At 34.4% G+C, this 24,420-nt stretch overlaps 1 protein-coding gene across 1 annotated transcript; it reads right to left on the bottom strand.

Annotated features, from left to right (window-relative positions):
• Window positions 1-14,938: 14,938 nt before the first annotated feature.
• On the bottom strand, window positions 14,939-23,674 carry LOC145014258 (ABC transporter C family member 3-like). The gene is made up of 10 exons (XM_078972636.1): window positions 21,198-23,674; window positions 18,275-18,361; window positions 17,552-18,190; window positions 17,268-17,432; window positions 16,880-17,174; window positions 16,583-16,797; window positions 16,206-16,511; window positions 15,543-15,606; window positions 15,208-15,447; window positions 14,939-15,104 (listed from the first exon to the last, which is right to left on the bottom strand). Exons 1-10 carry the CDS (start codon window positions 23,568-23,570, stop codon window positions 14,980-14,982), a joined length of 4,509 nt encoding a protein of 1,502 aa, XP_078828762.1. The 5' UTR covers window positions 23,571-23,674; the 3' UTR covers window positions 14,939-14,979.
• Window positions 23,675-24,420: the final 746 nt, after the last annotated feature.

Genomic DNA, 24,420 nt, shown 5'->3' with positions numbered 1-24,420 from the left:
TTACATTCTTTATCACTAGTTATTTATATCTCCTTAATCTCTCAGTGTAATGTGACTTCATATCAACACCTGTGATATAAATAAACTGAGTGGGTCAGGTTCGGAAACCTGGTGAGTACGTAGGGTTTTCAACCCACAATAAATAAGTTTATTAAGTTAATCAAACCAAACAAACCCGATTACCCGTTCCCGTTATCCTCACTTTACGTCCCTAAAACATCTAACACAAGGGACCTAGTCTAAGGACTTTTATCGAGGTGAAAACACATGCTTTGGGGGTTCCTCAACAATTCATGTCAAATAAGGCAACCGTGTGGGGGATGGAGTACTGCTAGTGAGCACACATTTCAAATAAACACTTACAGATTGCGAGCCTGCTAGCGTTCCACTGGACTATCTAGAATAGTCTGTGGTCGTCGTCTATACTCCACTAGATGACTGGATCATAAATAACATCTATATCGAGGCCTCTCGTTATTTTAATTGCTCACACAACAACTATTACATCTACCCATGTTTTACCCACCACGTAATTTATACTAAATACTTCATATCTATGTGTAAGATGAAAGGGGTCATGCACTCACTTGAAAAGGTGGTGAATCCGAACTCAGACAGCGTTTCGCTTCTTAAAAATAATTTCCTTGGACGAAACCTACTATTATTACCACTAGAGTTTAGTCTATTATTTGTCGATACTAATTAATACTCTGTCTATTATTACTACTATATAAGCGTTAAACAATACTTATAACCCATAATAATATCCCAAGTACTTATTATAAGTTCCTAATAACATTACTATAATTAAATAAACGATATATTAAAAATAGCGTAGGCGTAGCTCACTTACAGCAGGTTTTATAGAAACCTAGGCTTTGCTTGGAGCATCGTTCCCGAGCCGAAAAGCTCTTCTTCTCAGAGCCGTCGAGCACTCCGGGGCTTCCGCCTCGTGCTAGGGAGGTTTCTTAGGCTTTTCGGGGCTAAAGGGAGGTTCTAGAGAGAGAGTAAAGAAAAGAAGGAATGGGAAAGGTGTGATGAAAATGAGGGTGGGAGAGGTTTTATTTATAGGGTGAAAAATAACTGAACTTGGTGCCACATATCACCATCTAGTGGCAAGACTTGGGGAGAGAGCGATGGCCAAGATTGTGCCACATCACCCATTTTTGCACAGCACACTTCCGACTACTAAAATCCGTAACTTTCATATCCACACGTAGGTAAAAATAAGATCTACAACTTTCATTTTGAATCCATTGGCTAATTCTCGACCGATCTTAAATTTAACAGTACGATGAGATTATACTGTTAAATGTCCGCGTAAAATTCATAACTTCTACATACGGACTCTGTTTTCATCTGTCTATTTACCGTTGAGTTCCTATTAATGAGATCTTCAATTCTCATTTAGGTTGCGTAGGCCAAACACCACTCGATCTAAAATTCGAGTTTCGGGCTGTGTATTGCTAAGCCAAATCTTATAAAATTCATAACTTCATCATACGAATTCAGATTTGGGGGTTCTTATTTTCTATATTTTCGATTTAATGTATTCTACAACTTTTGTTTAGATTTCTAAGGCTAAAAAGTCATCCATCGTAAATTCACTATTTACGTCTCCCGGTATCGTGTCGGTTTTGCCATAAAACTTTGACGGACCATAACTTCTTCGTTATAAATCGGATTTCAACGTTCTTTATATGTACGGAACCCTTGAGACATATTCTAAAACTTGGTTAAGATTATTTATTCTAGATAATCTTTTGTCAAAAAGTCATTTTCAACCCCTATTATCTCTAAATTGACTAGCCCTGATATACGGGCGTTACACTTATCTCCCCCTTAGGATGATTACGTCCCGAAATCATCAACGAAACAGGGCTCACATGATGACTCCAAATGTTATCTCTCCATCCTAAGTGATAACCGTGAATTTGATGTTTCTTCGAACGGGTATCAAACTCTAAGACTTCCTGATTGCAGGCGGTGCTCGAGCTTGCACTTGCTTAGTATCTCACGTTAGACTCCAAATTATGACCTTCAAGTCACAATCTCAATCCTTACTGGAGACTGCTTCTTCTTCTTAACAAACTTACGATAAGTTATTTTATTACTAAAATGGACCGATGTGTCATATTCTAATGACTTATCATCGTATGTTCCTACGCTTAGACTTAGGTCTATTAGAGTCTTCAAGAACAGACTATACATGTCTTCATGTTCTAATCACATCTTAAAAGGTATCATTTCTAGCTACAAGCAACTATCCCGATACCTCTACCAATTGCTTTTATTATCTTTTATTTCAATCTTCCGACTTAATTCAGATGCTACATCAAACTTGGTTCTCTTAACCACGTAACATGCTTATCGTAGTCGGACTTAATTCGATATGACCACTAGGGTCGGAATAACAATCATCCTCTTAGTCATTACCGAAACGATGGTAACGACATATTTGAATAAAACGGTATCAATTACTAGCTTGTTGGTAACCTTTTGACTTTCCCTGATCCAAGCGTAAGTCATGTGCTTCCGGTAGTATAAGCCTCTACTACCATTCACACCTATTCCTACTTGTCTCAAGTATTGTCTCGCAGTTCTCCAAGTTATTATAAAAAAAACAATTTTAACACATACAAATGTGTCTAAACAATCATATAATTTTCTCTAGACTCTACTAGGACTACTACCACGCGTATCTTCAATCAGTAATTCTGCTTCAACTCGGTTGATGGTGGAAATGTCAGACGATGGGATAACTTCATAGATTCTACCAAAAATCTTTCTTTCTTCTAATCGAAAGTGAAATTCTTCCGTACTAGACGTATTATTTATTAGACGCATTCTAAAGGAAAGATATCACTCTTAAAATATCTTCTGATAGGTATCATTCACTATCGTAAGCCTTCTCGTTTCCTCCATTTTTCCAGTCTGCCATGTGTCCTGATCATGAAATTCTATACACAAAAGCAAGCGTCCGGTGTATCGAGACGAGAATATAGATAGAGGAATATTTTGACGCGTATTCCTCCGTATTACTCCAAAAAGTTACATACCATTTCTAATATCGTAATTAAACCTTTAGAAACCTGAGCACATAAAATTTCCAAAAGTTGTTGGCAACATACAATAGATCCAATCAAACGATAACATAAAGCATCACAAATCATTTAGCACATAAAAACATTTTAAGCATTTTTCCTAATTAAGCTAGTGCTTGTGTCTATTCAGGTGTACTTCCTAAAATATATTAGACACTCCTAACGATCATCGCTTAGCATTCTAGGTTGATGTCTAGAAATAAATCTTTATTCCTAGTTCGCTTAAACTAATGCTCTGATACCAACTGTGACATCCCTATGTTCACAGCCAGAAAAGACCGATTTTGTTTATGCTTTATAAAAATCAGAATACCTCTTTTATTAAAAATGTTGCGGAATTTATTCCCACTAAAACATGATAAATACGTTATCAAAGCATTTCCAAAGAAAAGTATTTTTATTCATTTTAAAATATTTGGGATGTCATCGTCAATATAGAAACATAAGCATAAACAGAACTTACATTGATTATCACTAGTGATTTATATCTTCTTAATCTCTCAGTGTAATGTGACTTCATACCAACACCTGTCATATAAATAAACTGAGTGGGTCAGGTTGGGAAACCTGGTGAGTACATAGGGTTTTCAACCCACAATAAATGAGTTTATTAACTTTATCAAACCAAACAAACCCGATTACCCGTTCCCGTTATCCTCACTTTACGTCCCTAAAACATCTAACACAAGGGACCTAGTCTAAGGACTTTCATCGGGGTGACAACACATGCTTCGGGGGTTCCTCGTCAATTCATATCAAATAAGGCAACCATGTGGGGGATGGATTACTTCTGATGAGTAAAGAGTTCAAATAAGCACCTACAGGTTGCGAGCCTGCTAGTGTTCTACTGGACTGTCTAGAATAGTCTATGGTCGTTGTCTATACTCCGTTAGATGACTGGATCATCAATAACATCTATATTGAGGCCTCTCATTATTTTATTTGGTTACACAGCAACTATTACATCTACCCATGTTTTACCCAACACGTTTTATAGATATAAAATACATATACAATTTAAATCATTTAAAACGTATATAAAAATATTTCACCTAGCGTAGACAGCAAGTATTTAGACAATATGAACACATAGCACGTAATTTATATTAAATACTTCATATCTATGTGTAAGATAAAAGGCACCATGCACTCACTTGAAAAGGTAGTAAATCCGAACTCAGACAGCGTTTTGCTTCTTAAAAATAATTTCCATCGATGAAACCTAGTATAATTACGACTAGAGTTTAGTCTATTATTTTCCGATACTAATTAATAGTCTAGCTATTATTACTATTATATAAGTGTTAAACAATACTTATATAACCCATAATAATAGCTCAAGTACTTATTATAAGTTCCTAATAACATTATTATAATTAAATAAACGATATATTAAAAATACCGTAGGTGTAGCTCACTTACAACAGGTTTTATAGAAACCTAGGATTTGCTTGGAGCATCGTTCTCGAGCCGAAAAGCTCTTCTTCTCGGAGCCGTCGAGCACTCCGGGGATTCCGCCTCGTGCTAGGGATGTTCCTTAGGCTTTTCGGGGGGTTTCGGGGTTAAAGGGAGGTTCTAGAGAGAGAGTAAAGAGAAGAAAGAATGGGAAAGGTGAGAAGAAAATGAGGGTGGGAGAGGTTCTATTTACAGGGTGAAAAATGGCTGAACTTGGTGCCACATGTCACCATCTAGTGGCAAGACTTGGGGAGAGAGCGATGGCCAAGATTGTGCCACATCACCCATTTTCGCACAGCACACTTCCGACTTCTAAAATCCGTAACTTTCATATACGACCTCCGTTTTTGACGTTCTTTATATCCACGCATAGGTAAAAATAAGATCTACGACTTTCTTTTTCACTCTGTCAGCTAATTCTTGACCAATCTTAAATTTAACAGTACGAGGAGATAATGGTATTAAGATGTCCGCGTAAAATTGACAACTTCTACATACGGACTCTATTTTCGTCTGTATTTTTACCGTTGAGTTCCTATTAGAGAGATCTTCAATTCTCATTTAGGTCGCATAGACCAAAAACCGCTCGATATAAAATTCTAGTTTCGGGCTTTGCACTGCTAAGCCAAATCTTAGAAAATTCATAACTTCCTCATACGAAGTCAGATTTGGGCATTCCTTTGTTGTATATTCTCGGTTTAATGTATTCTAAAACTTTTGTTTATATTTCTAAGGCTAAAAAGTCCTCCATCATAAATTCACTAATTACGTCTCACGATGTCGTGCCGATTTTGCCGTATTCTCAAACTTGGTTAAGATTATTCTAAAACTTGGTTAAGATTATTTATTCTAAATAATCTTTTATCAAAAATTCATTTTCGACCCCTATTATCTCTATATTTGACTATCCCGGATCTACAGGCATTACAATTATCTCCCCTTAGGATGATTATGTCTCGGAATCGTCGACGAAACAAGGCTCACATGATGACTCCATACGTTATCTATTCATCCTAAGTAATAACTGTAACTTTGATGTTTCTTCGAATGAATATCTAACTCTAAGACTTCATGATTGTAGGTGGTGCTCAATCTTGAACTTGCTCAATATCTCAAGTTAGACTCCAAATTATGACCTTCAAGTCACAATCTCGATCCTTACTGGAGACTGCTTCTTCTTCTTAACAAACTTAAGATAAATTATTTTATTACTAAAATGGACCGATGTGTCATATTCTAATGACTTATCATCGTATATTCCCACGCTTAGACTAAGGTCTCTTAGAGTCTTCAAGAACAGACTATACATTTCTTCATGTTTTAATCACATCTTAAAAGGTAGCATTTCTAGCTACAAGCAACTATCGCGATACCTCTACCGATCGCTTTGATTATCTTTTATTTCAATCTTCCGACTTAAGTCAGATGCTACATCAAACTTGGTTCTCTGAACCACGTAAAATGCTTATCGTCGTCGGACTCAATTCGATATGACCACTAGGGTCGGAATAACAATTATCCTCTTAGTCATTACCGAAATGATGGTAACGACATATTTGAATAAAATGGTATCAATTACTAGCTTCTTGGTAACCTTGTGACTTTCCCTGATCCAAGCGTGAGTCATGTGCTTCCGGTAGTATAGGCCTCTACTACCATTCACACGTACTCATACTTGTCTCAAGTATTGTCTCGCAGTTCTCCAAGTTATTATAAAAAAACAATTTTAAAACATACAAATGTATCCAAACAATCATATAATTTTCTCTATACTCTACTAGGACTTCTTCCACGCGTATCTTCAATCATCAATTCTGCTTCAACTCGGTTGATGGTGGAAATGTCAGACGATGGGATAACTTCATAGATTCTACCAAAAATCTTTCTTTCTTCTAATTGAAAGTGAACTTCTTCCGTACTAGACGTATTATTTATTAGACGCATTCTAAAGGCAAGATATCACTCTTAAAATATCTTTTGATAGGTATCATTCACTATCGTAAGCCTTCTCGTTTCCTCCATTTGCTCAGTCTGCTATGAGACCTTATAAAAAAGCAGGCGTTCGGTGTATCGAGACGAGAGTATAGTTAGAGGAAGATTTAGACACATATTCCTCCGTATTACTCCAAAAAGTTACATGCCAGTTCTAATATCGTAATTAAACGTTTAGAAACCTGAGCACATAAAATTCCCAGATTTGGTTGGCAACAGACCATAGATTCGATCAAACGATAACATAAAGCATCACAAATCATTTACAACATAAAAGCATTTTAAGCATCTTTCCTAATTAAGCTAGTGTTTGTGTCTATTCAGGTGTACTTCCTAAAATATATTAGAGACACTCCTCACGATCATCGCTTAGCATTCTAAGTTTAAGTCTAGAAATAAGTCCTTATTCCTAGTTTGCTTAAACTAATCCTCTGATACCAACTGTGACATCCCCATTTTCACGGCCAGAAAAGAGCGATTTTGTTTATTCTTTATAAAAACCAGAGTACCTCTTTTAATAAAAATGTAGCGGAATTTATTCCCTGTAAAACATGATAAATATGTTATCAAAGCATTTCCGAAGAAGGGTATTTTTATTCATTTTAAAACATTTGGGATGTCATCGTCAATACATATACATAAGCTTAAACAAAATTTACATTCATTATCACTAGTGATTTATATCTCCTTAATCTCTTAGTGTAATGTGACTTCATATCAACACTTCTGATATAAATAAACTGAGTGGGTCAGGTTGGGAAACCTGGTGAGTACATAGATTTTTCAACCCACAATAAATAAGTTTATTAAGTTAATCAAACCAAACAAACCCGATTACCCGTTCCTGTTATCCTCACTTTACATCCCTAAAAGATCTAACACAAGGGAACTAGTCTAAGGACTTTCATCAGGGTGACAACACATGCTTCAGGGGTTCCTCAACAATTCATCTTACATAAGGGAACCATGTGGGGGATGGAGTACTGCTGGTGAGCACAAAGTTCAAATAAACACTTATAAGTTGCGAGCTTGCTAGCGTTCCACTGCACTGTCTAGAATAGTCTGTGGTCGTCGTCTATACTTCGCTAGATGACAGGATCATCAATAACATCTATATCAGGGCCTCTCATTATTTTATTTGGTCACACAACAACTATTACATCTACCCATGTTTTACCCAACACGTTTTATAGATATAAAATACATATACAATTTAAATCATTTAAAACGTGTATAAAAATATTTCACCCAGTATAGACAACAAGTATTCAGACAATATAAACACATAGCACGTAATTTATATTAAATACTTCATATCTATGTGTAAGATGAAAGGGACCATGCACTAGCTTGAAAAGGTGGTGAATCTGAACTCAGACAACATTTCGCTTCTTAAAAATAATATCCTTCGACGAAACCTAGTATTATTACCACTAGAGTTTAGTCTATTATTTGCCGCGACTAATTAATAGTCTAGTTATTATTACTATTATATAAGTGTTAAACAATACTTGTATAACCCATAATAATAGCCCAAATACTTATTATAAGTTCCTAATAACGTTACTATAATTAAATAAACGATATATTAAAAATAGCGTTTGCGTAACTCACTTACAGCAGGTTTTATAGAAAACCTGGCTTTGCCTGGAGCGGCGTTCCCGAGCTGAAAAGCTCTTCTTCTCTGAGTTTCGAGCACTCCGGGGCTTCCGCCTCGTGCCAAGGAGGTTCCCTAGGCTTTTCGCGGGGTTTCGGGGCTAGAGAGAGGTTCTAGAGAGAGAGAGTAAAGAGAAGAAAGAATGGGAAAGGTGTGAAGAAAATAAGGATGGGAGAGGTTCAATTTATAGGGTGAAAAATGGCTGAACTTGGTGCCACATGTCACCATCTAGTGGCAAGACTTTGAGAGAAAGCAATGACCAAGATTATGCCACATCACCCATTTTCGCACAACACACTTCCGACTTCTAAAATCCGTAACTTTCATATACGATCTCTGTTTTTGACGTTCTTTATATCAATGCGTAGGTAAAAATAAGATCTACAACTTTTATTTTGACTCCGTCGGCTAATTCTCGACCGATCTTAAATTTAACAGTACGATGAGATTATACTGTTAAATGTCCGCGTAAAATTCATACCTTCTACCTACGGACTCTGTTTTTGTCTGTCTTTTTACCATTGAGTTCCTATTAATGAGATATTCAATTCTCATTTAGGTCACATAGGCCAAAAACCGTTCGATCTAAAATTCGAGTTTCGGGTTGTGCCCTGCTAAGCCAAATCTTAGAAAAATCATAACTTCGTCATACGAAGTCAGATTTGGGTGTTCTTTTTTTGTATATTCTCGGTTTATTGTATTCTACAACTTTTGCTTAGATTTCTAAGGCTAAAAGTCATCCTTCATAAATTCATTCTTTACGTTTCCCGGCGTTGTGCCGGTTTTGCCGTAAAACTTCAACAGACCATAACTTCTTCATTATAACTCTGATTTCAACGTTCTTTATATGTACGGAACCCTTGAGACATATTTTAAAACTTGGTTAAGATTATTTATTCTAAATAGTCTTTTGTAAAAAATTCGTTTTCGACCTCTATTATCTTTAAATTGACTAGCCCTGATCTACGGGTGTTACAGAAACCACGTAAGACTCTTAAGCCTATAAGAAAGAAATAATGTTTTGTCTTATAGGAGAGTTTAAAATATGAGTTTTTTAACTAGTGTCTTAACACTTTAAGAATGAGAGAGAGAGAGAGAGAGTGAGAAAGAGAGACAGAGAGAGAGAGAGAGAGAGAGAGAGAAAGAGAGACAGAGAGAGAAAGAGATGTAGAGAAACCCATGGGTTTGATCAAGAAAGAAGAGAAGCGTAATCCTTTAATTTCTCATGATTAAGTTCTTATCCTTGAGGTCTTAACAATTTAAGACCCATACTGTAATCATTATGTCAAGACATGTTTCAAAAGTATGTCCTTCTTTATAAAATAAACAAAAAACCATTTCATGTCCCTTCATTCACTACCCATGTTTTATATATAAAAGAGAGAAGGATTTTATAAAAATTCTTCGAACTTTAATATTTTATAAAGCCATGATCATTTAGCTAAAGGAAAAAAGTGCTTTTAGTCCAAAAACGATAAACATTTAGTACGATCAAATCTTCAAAAATTTTCGATTAATGTTTTAACCAACAAGTGATTTTTAGGTAAGAATCCATGGTTGAAGCTTCCACCAATGAGGGTTATAAAGGGCTTTAACATCTAGATAGTGAATCAAGGTATCCTCATTCTCCTTCTTCACAAGCTCTTTAGTTCAACAATGGTAGAACATAGAAGACTTTTTTAGAACTTGCTTCATATGACGAAAAATCATTAGTATAATGTTACAGTGAGTGTTATGATCAAACCCTAATAGGGTGATAATAGAGTTAATGAAAATTGATCATATATCTTGATGATTTAAGACCTTTATATGAGGTAGTCATGGATCTTAATGTAAAGAGTACATAGCAAAACAAATATTTTTATATGAATATGTTCCATGTCAAGTATTTGATACTTGAAGTTTCATGTTCTTATATGAAATGATTTAAGGGAATTTCATAGTTTAATATGAAAGTTTTAGCATACCCAATGTTTATTGAATGATGATGAGTCTATGTTTTTTTTATGAGCACATTCATGGTTAAAAAATATTTGTACATGTCCTCGTACTGGGCGAATGAGACATTACTGGGATGATACTTTCCATCATGAAGTAGTAGTTGAGGGGTATAAACTCCCAACAGCCCAATAAGATTATCTCACATGTGGCTAGTAACGAGTTAATTGTGAACAACCAGGGGCATGAACTCCTCATATGTACGGGTAATCTCTAATCCATCGTATTAAATGTTTTATGAATTGTTGAAGACATTATGAAATATTTAAAAAGTATGCTTCAAAGTGATCTTGTCAAGTCTAAACCTATGTATCTCATGATTCTAGTAAGGTGCAACTAATATATATATATATATATATATATATATATATATATATATATATATATATATATAGAGAGAGAGAGAGAGAGAGAGAGAAAGAGTCAAGATCAAATAAGAAGAAATTTTTTGGTAGGAAGGTAAGAAGTTTTTTTTTTTCTACATATTTTTTTCGCGAACAAACAAAATGAATCATTAGATGATTCATTTGTAAAATGATTCACAAGAAAAAATTCTCAAAAAAACATCTCGATGATTCATTTATACAATGATTTTTGTTGTTATTCACTAAAATTGTCATAAAAATGAATTTTTTTCTTAATTTACTTAAAAATGAATCATAAATATGTTTTTTTGGGAATTTTTTCTTGTGAATCATCTAATGATTCATTTATTTTGTTCGTCAAAAAAATATGTAGAAAAAAAATTTCTTAGCAGATTTATATCATATATATATATATATATATATATATATATATATATATATATATATATATATATATATATATATATATATTAATTGAAAAAAATGTCACTACCATTGACTGCAGCTTCTTTATAAAAATTCTTCGAACTTTAATATTTTATAAAGCCATGATCATTTAGCTAAAGGAAAAAAGTGCTTTTAGTCCAAAAACGATAAACATTTAGTACGATCAAATCTTCAAAAATTTTCGATTAATGTTTTAACCAACAAGTGATTTTTAGGTAAGAATCCATGGTTGAAGCTTCCACCAATGAGGGTTATAAAGGGCTTTAACATCTAGATAGTGAATCAAGGTATCCTCATTCTCCTTCTTCACAAGCTCTTTAGTTCAACAATGGTAGAACATAGAAGACTTTTTTTAGAACTTGCTTCATATGACGAAAAATCATTAGTATAATGTTACAGTGAGTGTTATGATCAAACCCTAATAGGGTGATAATAGAGTTAATGAAAATTGATCATATATCTTGATGATTTAAGACCTTTATATGAGGTAGTCATGGATCTTAATGTAAAGAGTACATAGCAAAACAAATATTTTTATATGAATATGTTCCATGTCAAGTATTTGATACTTGAAGTTTCATGTTCTTATATGAAATGATTTAAGGGAATTTCATAGTTTAATATGAAAGTTTTAGCATACCCAATGTTTATTGAATGATGATGAGTCTATGTTTTTTTTATGAGCACATTCATGGTTAAAAAATATTTGTACATGTCCTCGTACTGGGCGAATGAGACATTACTGGGATGATACTTTCCATCATGAAGTAGTAGTTGAGGGGTATAAACTCCCAACAGCCCAATAAGATTATCTCACATGTGGCTAGTAACGAGTTAATTGTGAACAACCAGGGGCATGAACTCCTCATATGTACGGGTAATCTCTAATCCATCGTATTAAATGTTTTATGAATTGTTGAAGACATTATGAAATATTTAAAAAGTATGCTTCAAAGTGATCTTGTCAAGTCTAAACCTATGTATCTCATGATTCTAGTAAGGTGCAACTAATATATATATATATATATATATATATATATATATATATATATATATATATATATATAGAGAGAGAGAGAGAGAGAGAGAGAGAGAGAAAGAGTCAAGATCAAATAAGAAGAAATTTTTTGGTAGGAAGGTAAGAAGTTTTTTTTTCTACATATTTTTTTCGCGAACAAACAAAATGAATCATTAGATGATTCATTTATAAAATGATTCACAAGAAAAAATTCTCAAAAAAACATCTCGATGATTCATTTATACAATGATTTTTGTTGTTATTCACTAAAATTGTCATAAAAATGATTTTTTTTTCTTAATTTACTTAAAAATGAATCATAAATATGTTTTTTTGGGAATTTTTTCTTGTGAATCATCTAATGATTCATTTATTTTGTTCGTCAAAAAATAATGTAGAAAAAAAAATTTCTTAGCAGATATATATATATATATATATATATATATATATATATATATATATATATATATATATATATATATATATATATATATATATATATATATATTAATTGAAAAAAAATGTCACTACCATTGACTGCAGCTTCTTTATGGCTAGGAGGACTATGCACACCCCCCCCCCCCCCCCCCCCCCCCCCCCTTTTTTTTTAACTAGTCAACAACTATTAAAAGTCAAACTATAAAAGTTGACTTTGTCCTCTCTTGTTTTACAGTTTTCTTTTTACACATTATACTTTCAGCTCCAAATCAAACCTTCAAAGCTCCGTCACTGGCCACTATTACGGTAAACTTCTGCGTTGACCAGTGCATTGCACATGCTTATTACAAATGGCTTGGTAATTTTAGGGACTAGTCAGAACACTATTCAGAAAACAGCAAACTACAAAAATCATTTTCTACTTTTATCCTTATAATATGATTGGTATTGATATACGATCTTCAATATAATAAATATGTAACTTTAGAGATAATCGTCATATTCATTGTTTTCAATTATAGAGTTTTCTTGTTCAATCCCCAAATGCTTTCGATTTTTATTGAAGCTAAAACGCCCCTTATTTTTTAAAATCTTTAATGTTTACTCTTTCCATTTGATATTTTTTTTAATCAAAACGTATCATACACAGATTTGTAATCTAGTTTTATAATATATGGATTTTATTTTTAGTCAACTGGTTTTAACATGTGTAAAGTCAAAGCGGGGTTCGAGTCTATCTGTATACATGTGACCTTCAAGGCTCAACCATGCATTATGTAAATTTCTTTTTTATCGAACATGGAACAAGAGTGCAAGACATGCAAGTATAAACACGCATTTGGTATATTGAATTTTATTAAGGCTTGTTATGTTATTCTGTAAACATTCTTTTGTATAGTTAAATGTTGTTGTGCATCCTTCAACTTAGACATTTTCAATTTGATTTTAAGTTCCAAAATTGATAACAATAAAATATAATATAATACATACGTGAAAATAATTAAATATTTTATGCAACGATATAACATATGATTAAAAACCTTGAATATTTGCGTACATATATACTTTTATCAATTAAAAATATATATAAAACATTCTATTTTAGGCTACCTTAAAAATATATATATCTTTGTCGATAAAAAATATATTCTAAGTTATTGTTTACTAACAAAATTTACAAATATATTTATAGAATTTTCTTTTTGGAACCACAAATCTATTATATTTATAAAGTATTCTTAATACCATATACTCGTATGTTTTAAACGACCTCAAAAAACGGAATGCTCCAGATATTTTTTAAATTTAAGGTTAATAAATATTTATCAAATATTAAAACATAAGTAAACAACGTCAGCGGTTACGTGATAAGCTGACAAGCATGTGACGTTGAAGACCCCAACAACACCATGTGCCGTGTCCTGCTCCCCTGTCTTGGTTTTATAATTTATACTTCACCGACATGTGTTTTAGTTTAAGAAATGAATGGTGATTTATTTACCTAAATAAATTGTATATATTATGTGTATAAAAAAAATTAAATATAAATGTAATATTTAAAAACTTTACATTTATAGGAAAATAAGAAAAATAATAATTATTAAAATTGATTTTTTATCTTCTAAATCTAAATAAATAAACAAAATAAACTAATTGACTTTAATTTTGGAATTTTGAAATAAAAAGGTAAATCCATTAATAAAATTAATATTCATTTATTTTTATATTTATTTTAATATATTAAAATAGAAAAACTCATAAAATAATATGTGGAAAATAAATTAATTCAAAATAATCACAAAATAATATTTAACAAATTGAATGAGAATATGACATGTCACAAGAAAAACTTTTATTTATTCGAGTAGAGTTATCAAAATAATGTTTTTATTTTTGCAATTGATGTTGTAAAATAATAATTTGGTATAAAGAGATTACTAATTTGAACCCGAGATTCATTTCGTGGTAAAATATTATTAATAAGTTGGTAATGAACTGAAACAAAAAATAGATATACCTCGAACAAAAAATAAAAGTTGGGCTTGAATGAACAGTAAAATATTGGGCTTTCAAATTTCGAGGATTGGACCTCAATCGAGTGTTTTTGCTATAGGAAAATGTAGATGATATAGTATACAGGGGATTTAATTTGTCTTCGTTTTTCAATGACACCTCCATGGCCCAATCCAAACTTATGGGGCCCATGACTGTAAATCATTTATTAGCCCATTAAAACCCTTCGATTTTCAATGACACCTATTATTATTGTCGATTCTATTAATAGACTAACTTGTCGAAGTGATTAAACCCAAACAATACGGACATAGCATACTAGAAACTTTAAAAACAAGATTTTATCAAATTGATTCCCTCATACCAATTGTGGTGTTGTAACAAATTCGAAACTGTAATTACAAATAATAAATAAGTAGTAGCAGCAGCAGCAATATCAAAAATAAACAAATTTGGAACCCAAAAATCCATGTCACTGAAATATCCAAAGTTTTAATTACAATTACTAATTGTATGACTAGAATTCGACCTCACACTGTACTCAGCAACTAACTTGGAAAAAGCAGATAATTTCTCTTCTAGCAACTTCGTAGGTGAATCATATTCTTCAATCAGACCTGCATGTCAAAGTAAGCACAGTAATCACATCTGAAGTTTTTATGCACACAAAAGATGATAGAAGTTCATGAGTGAAATGTGTAAGGTTAAGTTCACACAAACCATCATGTAAAACTAAAACCATGTCACTGTTGACAACAGAGGTGATGCGATGTGCAATTGTTATGACAGTGGAGTCTGAAAAGTGTTGCCTAAGCGTCTTCTGTATCATGTTATCTGTTGCTGTATCAACTGATGCAGTCGCCTCATCAAGAAACAGAATCTTGCTTTTCTTCAGTAGCACACGTCCAAGACACACCAGTTGCCTTTGACCCATACTCCAATTCTCTCCATTTTCAGTAACTGTTGCAGTTTTATTATACTAGCTTGTGAAAAGTTTGTTTTTTTTTGAAAAATCGAATATGAATTGGTGCTAAAATGGTGGAGGGAACAATAACCTGTTGAATCAAGTTGGCCTTCCTTCTTTCTAACCTCATCTCCAATCTGGCATTTATCAAGAGCCTGAAATGATGAATTGAATGTATGTAAATATGTAATAGCATAAAGAGAAATCAAATATCCTTTTACTTTTTTTTTTTTTCCTATCGTTTTCCTACATACTTAATTGTGACACTTATCAAATTTAATTAAATTAATAATTTTTTTTACATTTGTCATCATCTAAAAGTGGTAGGAGAACTGGTAGAAAGAAATAGTAGAATATATTTAATTTCTCTAGCCGAGAAATCAAATATCCTCCTATTTTTTCTTCCTAACATCTTCTTACACACCAAATGTTATATTTAATTAAATTAATAAATCTTTATTATATTTATCATCATCTAAAAGTGGTAGAAGAATTGGTAAAATTAAAACGTAAGAGGATGTTTAAAATCTCTAGCACAAAAATCAAATATCCTTGTACTTTTTTTCCTACCATTCTCATACAAATTTAAGATTGTCACACTTGTCATAATTAAATTGATAAAATTTTATTACACTTGTTATCATCTAGAAATGGTAGAAAGACTAGTAGGAAGAAAAGATACGAACATATTTAATTTCTCTAGAGAGAAATCAAATATCCTCCCACTTTTTCTTTTTCAACTTATCCCATGTACCTCCCAAATTTGATCATCTGTATATTCTTCAAGTGGGTCCATGTTGCTTCTTACACTTCCATTGAACATGGTTGGATCTTGAGGAATTATGCTTAATCTAGATCGTAAATCATGGAGTCCAATTGAAGATATGTTGATCCCATCAATCACAATTTCCCCACAAATCGGTTCAACAATACGAAACACTGTCTGTATAAGAGTAGATTTACCACTTCCAGTTCTCCCTACAATTCCAGTCTTTCTACCTCCATGGAAACTACATGTAATACCTCTCAACACAAGCGGCATGTGTGGGGCGTATCGAACCTATTCACAAACTTTACACTTTTAGCCCCTCTAACTTCTCTTTCAACATTAAGAAGAAAAAAAGTAATCACCTGTAGATTGATGATATCAACTTTTCCATGTGAGGGCCAAAAACTATCAGGTCTATTCGACTCTATTTCAAGAGGAGGCTCACTAGGTATACAACAGTATTGAAATATTCTTTCAACCGATATAAATCTTATTTCCACATTGCAAAGTTTTTGTATTGCCCAACCTTGTATTTTATTCAAATATAATCCATACGTCACTGCTAATCCCGCAGTACCTTTGATTTTGGAGGAGATGAGTTATTTATTTTAATTATTGTTAGGTTAACTAATCCAAAGTATGTCATGAAATTTACTTACTTGGATTGATAGTTCCTTCAGGAATGGAGACTAGAAAAATTAGAGTGAAGGAAAATATCACAGACGACAGCATATCCAAACGTAACCCTAGCCAATCCAACGCACCAACTACATGTAAATTTGGTCTGGAATAATTGTCAATCAGATTCAAACACGTGTTTTCAAATCTTCCATTCTGATCGAAGCTTCTGATTGTTGTTGATCCGGATATTGTTTCGGAAAAATGTTGTATGACTGGGGCTTTGCTTACTCCAACCAATCGTGCAAGTTCTCGTGCTGAAGGTATGTAATATCGCTTCAAATACAATCAAATTAATAAAATAGAAGATGGGAATTAAGTAATTACATAATCATAAATATCAGATATACGGAAGTAGAAAGTAATTACCTGTAAACAGACGCATATTCCAATTATGGGAATGAAAAAAAGGAACGCTGGCCATGCAGCAAGAGACATAACTATAACAATGCCAAAAAGCTGTATGACCACAGCGACAAAAAGGATCATTGTATCTGGCAATTTTACGTCCACTGCACTTTGATCTGCAGATGCCTACGAAAAGAGTTCAAGTAAAAGTAAAACTCTGTATGTCATAATGTCCACTCGATCTTATTTGTAACCCATAACTATCATCTATTGAGAAAAATGAAAGAACAAAAGTATTAACTTACTCTGTTTAGAATTCGTCCAGATGGGTTTGAATCAAAGAAAGACATTGGGGCACGAAAAATACAAAAATGCATTTTGTAGAAGAGCTTGTTGGCTGTTTCATATCCAGCTTTCATAACAAGCATTGATCTAGTTAGAACACAGAAAGCGCATCCAATTCCAAAACCCACATAAACAATAATGTGTTTAGAGCTTCCAACACGAGCTTCGATACTTTGTGATGCAGATGAAGCCCAAGTCATCCAGTAACTACCCGAGATTTGAAGGACCTCAAATGTAATTTGTGCTAAGAATACCAACAAAGCAAGTGCTCCTCCATATGCAATTGTAAGGTATTTCAAATAGGAAGACAAGCCAACTTTACCTTTCTCTCTTTCTTCTTCCTCCACAAGCTGCCTTTTCTTCCCATTCGGGTAAACTTCTTTACCCTTTTGACTGTTTACATTCTCCTCTTGGATTTGATTCTTCACATTGCCTTGGTTTCTTTTGTTTTCATTCGCATCCTTTATATCAGATGTTAACTTCTTCCCCATTTCTAATAAAGCTTCTTTGTGTGCGCCAACAAGCTCTATAAAGTTGCTTCCAGTGTTGACAATGTCATCATATTTTCCAGCTTGAGTAATTCTCCCATCCTTCATGACCTAGTAATGTGGGTATTATATTCAGATTGGAATCTTCATGAATATATGAAAAGCAACTGAAAAAATATTACTTCTATCAATTACCAGGATGAGATCTGCATCAGGTAAAAACTCCACCTGATGTGTGACATAAATCACTGTTTTTGATTCCAAGAAGTCCAACATACATTTCTGTCAATAGATTTATTCACTTTAGTTAAACTCAAGTACACAAGTAAAACTGAACAACATGAAAACTATTAGTGTACATGTATTAATGTATTCGTATACGTATTGTATTTTGTGTAGCCCAGTTGTTTAGATATTTAGCCCATGTATTGTTCCAGCCCAACACTTTGTATGGTGCTCTCAATATCAAGACTTATGTTCACATAATCCTTGATCTCAATACTAAAATGTTTCTGCTTGCTTTGATATTATACATTCTGATTTGTGGGAATCTCCTATTCCAAGTATCAGTGGCATAAATTATTATAATATTTTTGTTGATCACTTCTCCCATTTTCTATGGGTTTATCATTTACTATATAAATCTGATGTGTTTGACAAATTTTTACACTTTTGTGCTTGCATTCAAAATAAATTTTAAAGTGAAATCAAACAATTTCAATGTGACCATGGGAGTGAATTTGATAACAAACATTTTCATAACCTTTTTGACCAACATGGAATCTCCTTTTGTTTTTCATGCCCTAAAACTTCCCAATAAAATGGAAAGTCGGAAGATATGATTTAAACTATAAACAACATAATCCGTATCTTACTATTCCAAGCCCACCTTCCACCCACATTTTGGGTTGAAGCCCTTCACATCGCCACCCACCTTCTCAACATCACACCCTCATCCTCCATAAATAATGACATGCCATTCACCAAATAATACCATAAACCTCCCCCAATTCTCCCATTTTCGTGTCTTTGGTGCTTATGTTATCCTTGTATTCCCACTCTTCACAAGCTTGCTCCAAGATCCACACCTTGCATTTTCCTTGGCTATCCATCAAATCACCGTGGATTTAGATGTTTTGATCTCGCCACTCAAAAAATTCTTATCTCTCTCCATGTAGTTTTCAAAGAAACTTTATTTCCTTTCAAAGCCTTCTCTCCAAATCATCCACCCTCTTACTCCTTCCTTGACACATCCTCTTCCGATATATCTCCCATATTTTTTGACATGTTCCTTTCTAACACTCCAACACCGGACACCACCACTCCTCTCGGTTCTACCACAACCGAAACTCCTTCCATAATGCCTTCGAATACACACAATCAACACCATTCCTCCATCTCACGACTCTCCCACAACCCAAAACACCATACCAACTCCCTTCACCCACCCCATGGTCACTCGCTCTCATGTTGGCATTTTCAAACCCATCCAACGCCTTAATCTTCACACCACTACTGAATCTCCCATGCCTAAATCTTATCTCAAGCCCTTGAAGACCCCAATTGGTCTATTGTCATACAAGAAGAATTTAATGCTCTTATTGATAATAACATGTGAACTCTTGTTCCGAGGCCCCAATATTGTTCACTCTATGTGGTTATACAGGATGAAACATAAGGCGGTTGGATCTCTTGAATGCTATTAAGCACACTTGGTGGTGAATGGAAAAAGTTAACAACTCGGGATCGACTGTGAGGAGACCTTTAGCCTAATAGTCAAGCCGGCTTCCATCAGGACTGTTCCGAGTCTTATTGTCTCTCATCAATGGCCTATTAATCAGCTCGATGTCAAGAATGCATTTTTACACGACCATCAGCCTTCGGGATTTCACGATTCCACTCATGCAGACTATGTTTGCCACCTTCAAAAATCTCTTTATGGCTTGAAACAAGCATCTGATCATGCACTGTTTCAACGTTTTGCATCTTCCATCACCAGCATCGGCTTGACCCATAGCCAATGCGACTCTTCTCTTTTTATTTTTTGTATACCTGCTACTATATGTGGAAGATACCGCTTCCACCATGGCTCTCATGCAACGCATCATATCTATCCTAGCCTCCGAGTTTGCCATGAAGGATCTAGAGGACTTATCTTATTTTATTGGGTATTGCAGCCACTAGTGACGACAGGGGTATATTCCTCTCTCAACGCACATATGCCATGGAACTTCTTGAGAGAGCCAACGTGTCTAACTGTAACTCTTCACGCACACCAACTAACACTCAGTCTAAATTGGATCCGTCGGACCCTCCAGTTTCGGACCCATCTTCATATCGCAACTTAGCGGGTGGTCTCCGGTACCTCACGTTCACCCGTCTGGACCTATCTTATGAAGTGCAATAAATTTTAATATTTATGCACGACCCTAGGGAACCACATCTTCATGCCTTGAAGCGTATTCTACGTTAAGTTCGTGGTACCCTACACTATGGGCTTCAACTACAACCCTCCTCCACCACGGGCCTTATTGTGTACTCTGATACAGACTAGGGAGGGTGCCCTTCCACTGCACGCTCCACTAGTGGCTATTGCATTTTTCTTGGCGACAATCTTATCTCCTGGTCCTAAAAACGTCAACCAATTCATTCTCGTTCGAGTGCAGAAGCTGAATACAAAGGTGTCGCCAATGCTGTGGCTGAAACTTGTTGGCTACGTAACCTGCTTAGAGATGGATTTCCACTTTGTTCGAGACAAGGTTGCCACATGTCAAATCTGCGTCCTTCATGTCCCTTCATCACTTCAGTACGCCACATCTTCACCAAGGGACTGCCATCATCCCTTTTCATGGATTTCAGGTCCAGATTGAGCATTTTCCCTCGTCCTCCCGCTCAAACTACGGAGGTGTATTAGTGTATATGTATTATATTTTGTGTAGCCCAATTGTTTAGATATTTAGCCCATGTATTGTTGCAGCCCAATACTTTGTATCCGTATATATTGTTTTGTATAACGAAATTCACTTTATGGGAAAATAACATTCTATCAAAAACTACTAATGAAGCACTCAGTTTACTATGAATTGAAAATCAAGAAAAGTGAAATGAATTAACTCACTTTAAAGATATGGCTTCCTGTATGAGCATCAACAGCACTGAATGGATCATCAAATAGATAAATATCAGCATCATGATAAAGCGCACGTGCTATCTGTATCCTCTGTTTCTGGCCACCACTCAAATTGATTCCCCTCTCCCCTATAACTGTTTGATCACCAAACGAGAGAACTGCAAGATCTTCCATCAACGCGCATGCTTCAAGAACCTTATCATACCTTTCTCTCTCCATTTCCTTACCAAACAATATATTCTCTTCTATCTTTCCACTCTGGATCCATGGAGTTTGACCAACATAAGCCCTTGAGCCACCAAGTTTGACATTTCCTGATAATTTAGGCACTTCTCCTAGAATACAAGACAATAAGCTCGATTTTCCTGAGCCAACAGTCCCACACACAGCAACCCTCATTCCATGAACAGCTCTGAAATTTATATCGATCAATGTTGGATTTGCTGATGTCACGTCCCATGAAAAATTCCCATTGATGATCTCAACTGCAGTGTCGGAACTACCTCTTGGATTCTTTTCTACTAGATCAGAATCTAAGTCTTGAAGACGAAGGAATGATGCAATTCGATCAAGTGAGACTTTAGTCTGTGCTATCATAGATACTGTATGCGGAAGATCAAATGCAGATTCTTGAAGAATTTTAAATGTTGCAAGAGCAGATAATACCTTCCCTGAATCAAGTTGAATACCAGCAAGAATACATGTCCCAAAAGTGGAAATAGCTACAAATGTGGGTGCAACCCAGAATGCGAAAGTAATCATTGCCAAAGTAAAATTATTTTTGTATAACCATCTTTCCTCATCCCTCCTGATATCATGAATTCTAGACAAGAACTTCATCTCCCATCCATGGAGCTTGAGAATTCTCATGTTTTTTAAAATTTCAAAAGTTGTTTTCATCCTTTTATCTTTATACATCATTAGCTTCTCCTGAAACTTCTTCTGGAAACGCCCTAGTGGTATATTGGTTGAAACCACAATTATGGTAGCAACAAAAGCAGCAAGTGAAGAAAGTCCGAGATTTTTATACAAAATTACTAGTGCCAAACCAACCTGAAGAACCACTATCCAAGGGTTGTGCATGTAATGGCTAAATTCACCGATTCTTTCAGCATCAACAGCCATTAAATTGATTATTTCGCCATTGGATTGCCCCTGCTTTGACTGAGATGAAAGGGTCAAACCTTTAAGGTAGATTGTTGCAACCAAAGAAGATCTGGCCTTGATTCCTGCCTGTTGTAGCTTAAAATCTTGATGTCGTTGTGCTAAACACTCCACTATCTTAGCAAGAATGAATGCAGAAACTAGAAGAAAACCCTTCTTTATGTCTCGCTTTCCATTTACATATTCTACATATGAATCTATGAGGAAAGGCCCAACATATGAAGCCAAAGTATACACAAGAGAAAGAAGTGCGGTGATTAATATCTCTCTCCATATTGTCAAGATCACAGCCTTGGCGAGAACAAAAGTACTGATTTGGCTATTTTCTCCTTGACCCGATTCTAGTTTACTTCTTAAAACCGAAAAGGCTCCTCTTGCGCTATTGACACTGTCAAGTTCTGGAACGTCTTCAAGGTCTAATGGCTTCTTATATCCAGTAGCAATCAGAGGATGAACCCAAGAGAAAGTTAAAAGACTAAAGATACTTGTGGACCTTGTAGTTGAAAGGGTTATAATCGTGCTAATGGTTTTGGACTCCCTTGAGTTGTCATTCAGGAGGGATTCCGATTCTTGATACAAATGGTTTATAGTTCCATTTTTGATGTTACCAGAGAACCCCACATAACAGAGACATAGACTGATAAAAGTAGACAAAGCTTCAAAGACCAAGAATTGAGGTGCCAAGTATTGATTTTGTTGGTAGTTAACATAGTCCAAGACAAGGCAAAAACAAGAGATTAGGGAAAAAGAAAACCACCAAACCTTCAATACAATGGGATACAAGGATTCGGTGGAGTTAGAAACATGGGTGTGCAAGTACAAAGAAACAAATGACCAAACAAATGTTCCCAGAAGAGTATCACGAGAGGTAATAATGTTTTCATTGGTCCTACCATATATATACCAATAGAAAAGGTTCAATAAAAGCACAAATAGGTTAAGAAGCACAAGAAGCACACAACAAAAGAGGGTCTGCTTGTAAAACAAGGACCTATTGTTGGACCTAAGAATTTGTTTAGGACCTCCATTGCTATTATTCCTGAATTTTCTGCCAAGCCAATCGATGAATAATAGAATGAAGAAACCAAGGTATAGTGAACCAGAATACCCATGCAAGAGCCTAGGGGTCAGGGGAATGTTGGTAGCATCATCTGTCAAAATACTCGAAAGCGGAGAAAACTTAGCAGCAATACCCATATTAGTGATGCTTCATGATCTTCCTTGTTTAAGTTTATAAAATGATCGACCTTGGTGGGGAAAGAGAGTTTTGGTGAAGTCTACTATAGTCGTATTGGTGCTAATGATGTTCAGATCTGGGTCCAATGCATTAGGTACATAAATATTTTATATAGTCTTTTTTTATTAGAAAGATACCCTAGTCAAAACTAATCATCTCGAAAAAAAAATATAATATTAATTAAAGACTAAACATCATTAATTAAAAAAGAATTATTATTTCTACTTTTAGTTAGAAAATACTAATCAATACATAACTTTTTATAAAAAATATAATAATACACATCTTATTATTAAATAGACAAAACTCTAAAAATAATCTATACATTATGTATTATTTATGATTTTGGTTTCTTCTCTAATATTATACTATTTAATTTTTATTTTTACACTTTCTAATATTTATTTTTATATTTTAATAATAAAAAATAAAAGAGGTCTAGTCGCCCACATATCCTCTCTCTCTCTCTCACACACACACATATGAAATCATCAGCTAAGCTTTTGTATTCGGTTCGTTCTTTCCGGACACAAATTCATACGAAGAAATAGACCCATCACTACCATTGGCTCAAATCTTTCTCCCATAACTCACCCCCTCCTTCATATCATCCTAGATTAGTTTAAGAATTTCATTCAAATATGCCATCGACTCTGATTCTCCGTATCTCTTGATTTGTGTCATCATGTAAGCATTTTCATTAGGTTCTGTAGGTGATTTCCTGGTCAAGAATAAGTAACAAAGTTAATTCTTTCCTATCAATATGGAGCCCTAAATCAATTTCTTCAACGTGTATGTGTTCGAGAATCT

Source organism: Lactuca saligna, chromosome 9 (genome assembly GCF_052625555.1).
Source record: "Lactuca saligna cultivar CGN05327 chromosome 9, ASM5262555v1, whole genome shotgun sequence".
Lineage (NCBI taxonomy): Eukaryota > Viridiplantae > Streptophyta > Magnoliopsida > Asterales > Asteraceae > Lactuca > Lactuca saligna.
Note: the sequence above shows the minus strand (reverse complement) of the source record. Positions and strands in the feature narration are given on the sequence as shown.

Bases quoted from the DNA above. Each gene is read 5' to 3' on its own strand.
- LOC145014258 (XM_078972636.1), bottom strand. From the start codon at position 23,570: ATGGGTATTGCTGCTAAGTTTTCTCCGCTTTCGAGTATTTTGACAGAT. The intron at 18,191-18,274 runs GTAATTGATAGA...CCACATTACTAG, and splicing joins CTGATGCAGATCTCATCCTG to GTCATGAAGGATGGGAGAAT. The intron at 17,433-17,551 runs GTAAGTTAATAC...CTCTTTTCGTAG, and splicing joins CTGGACGAATTCTAAACAGA to GCATCTGCAGATCAAAGTGC.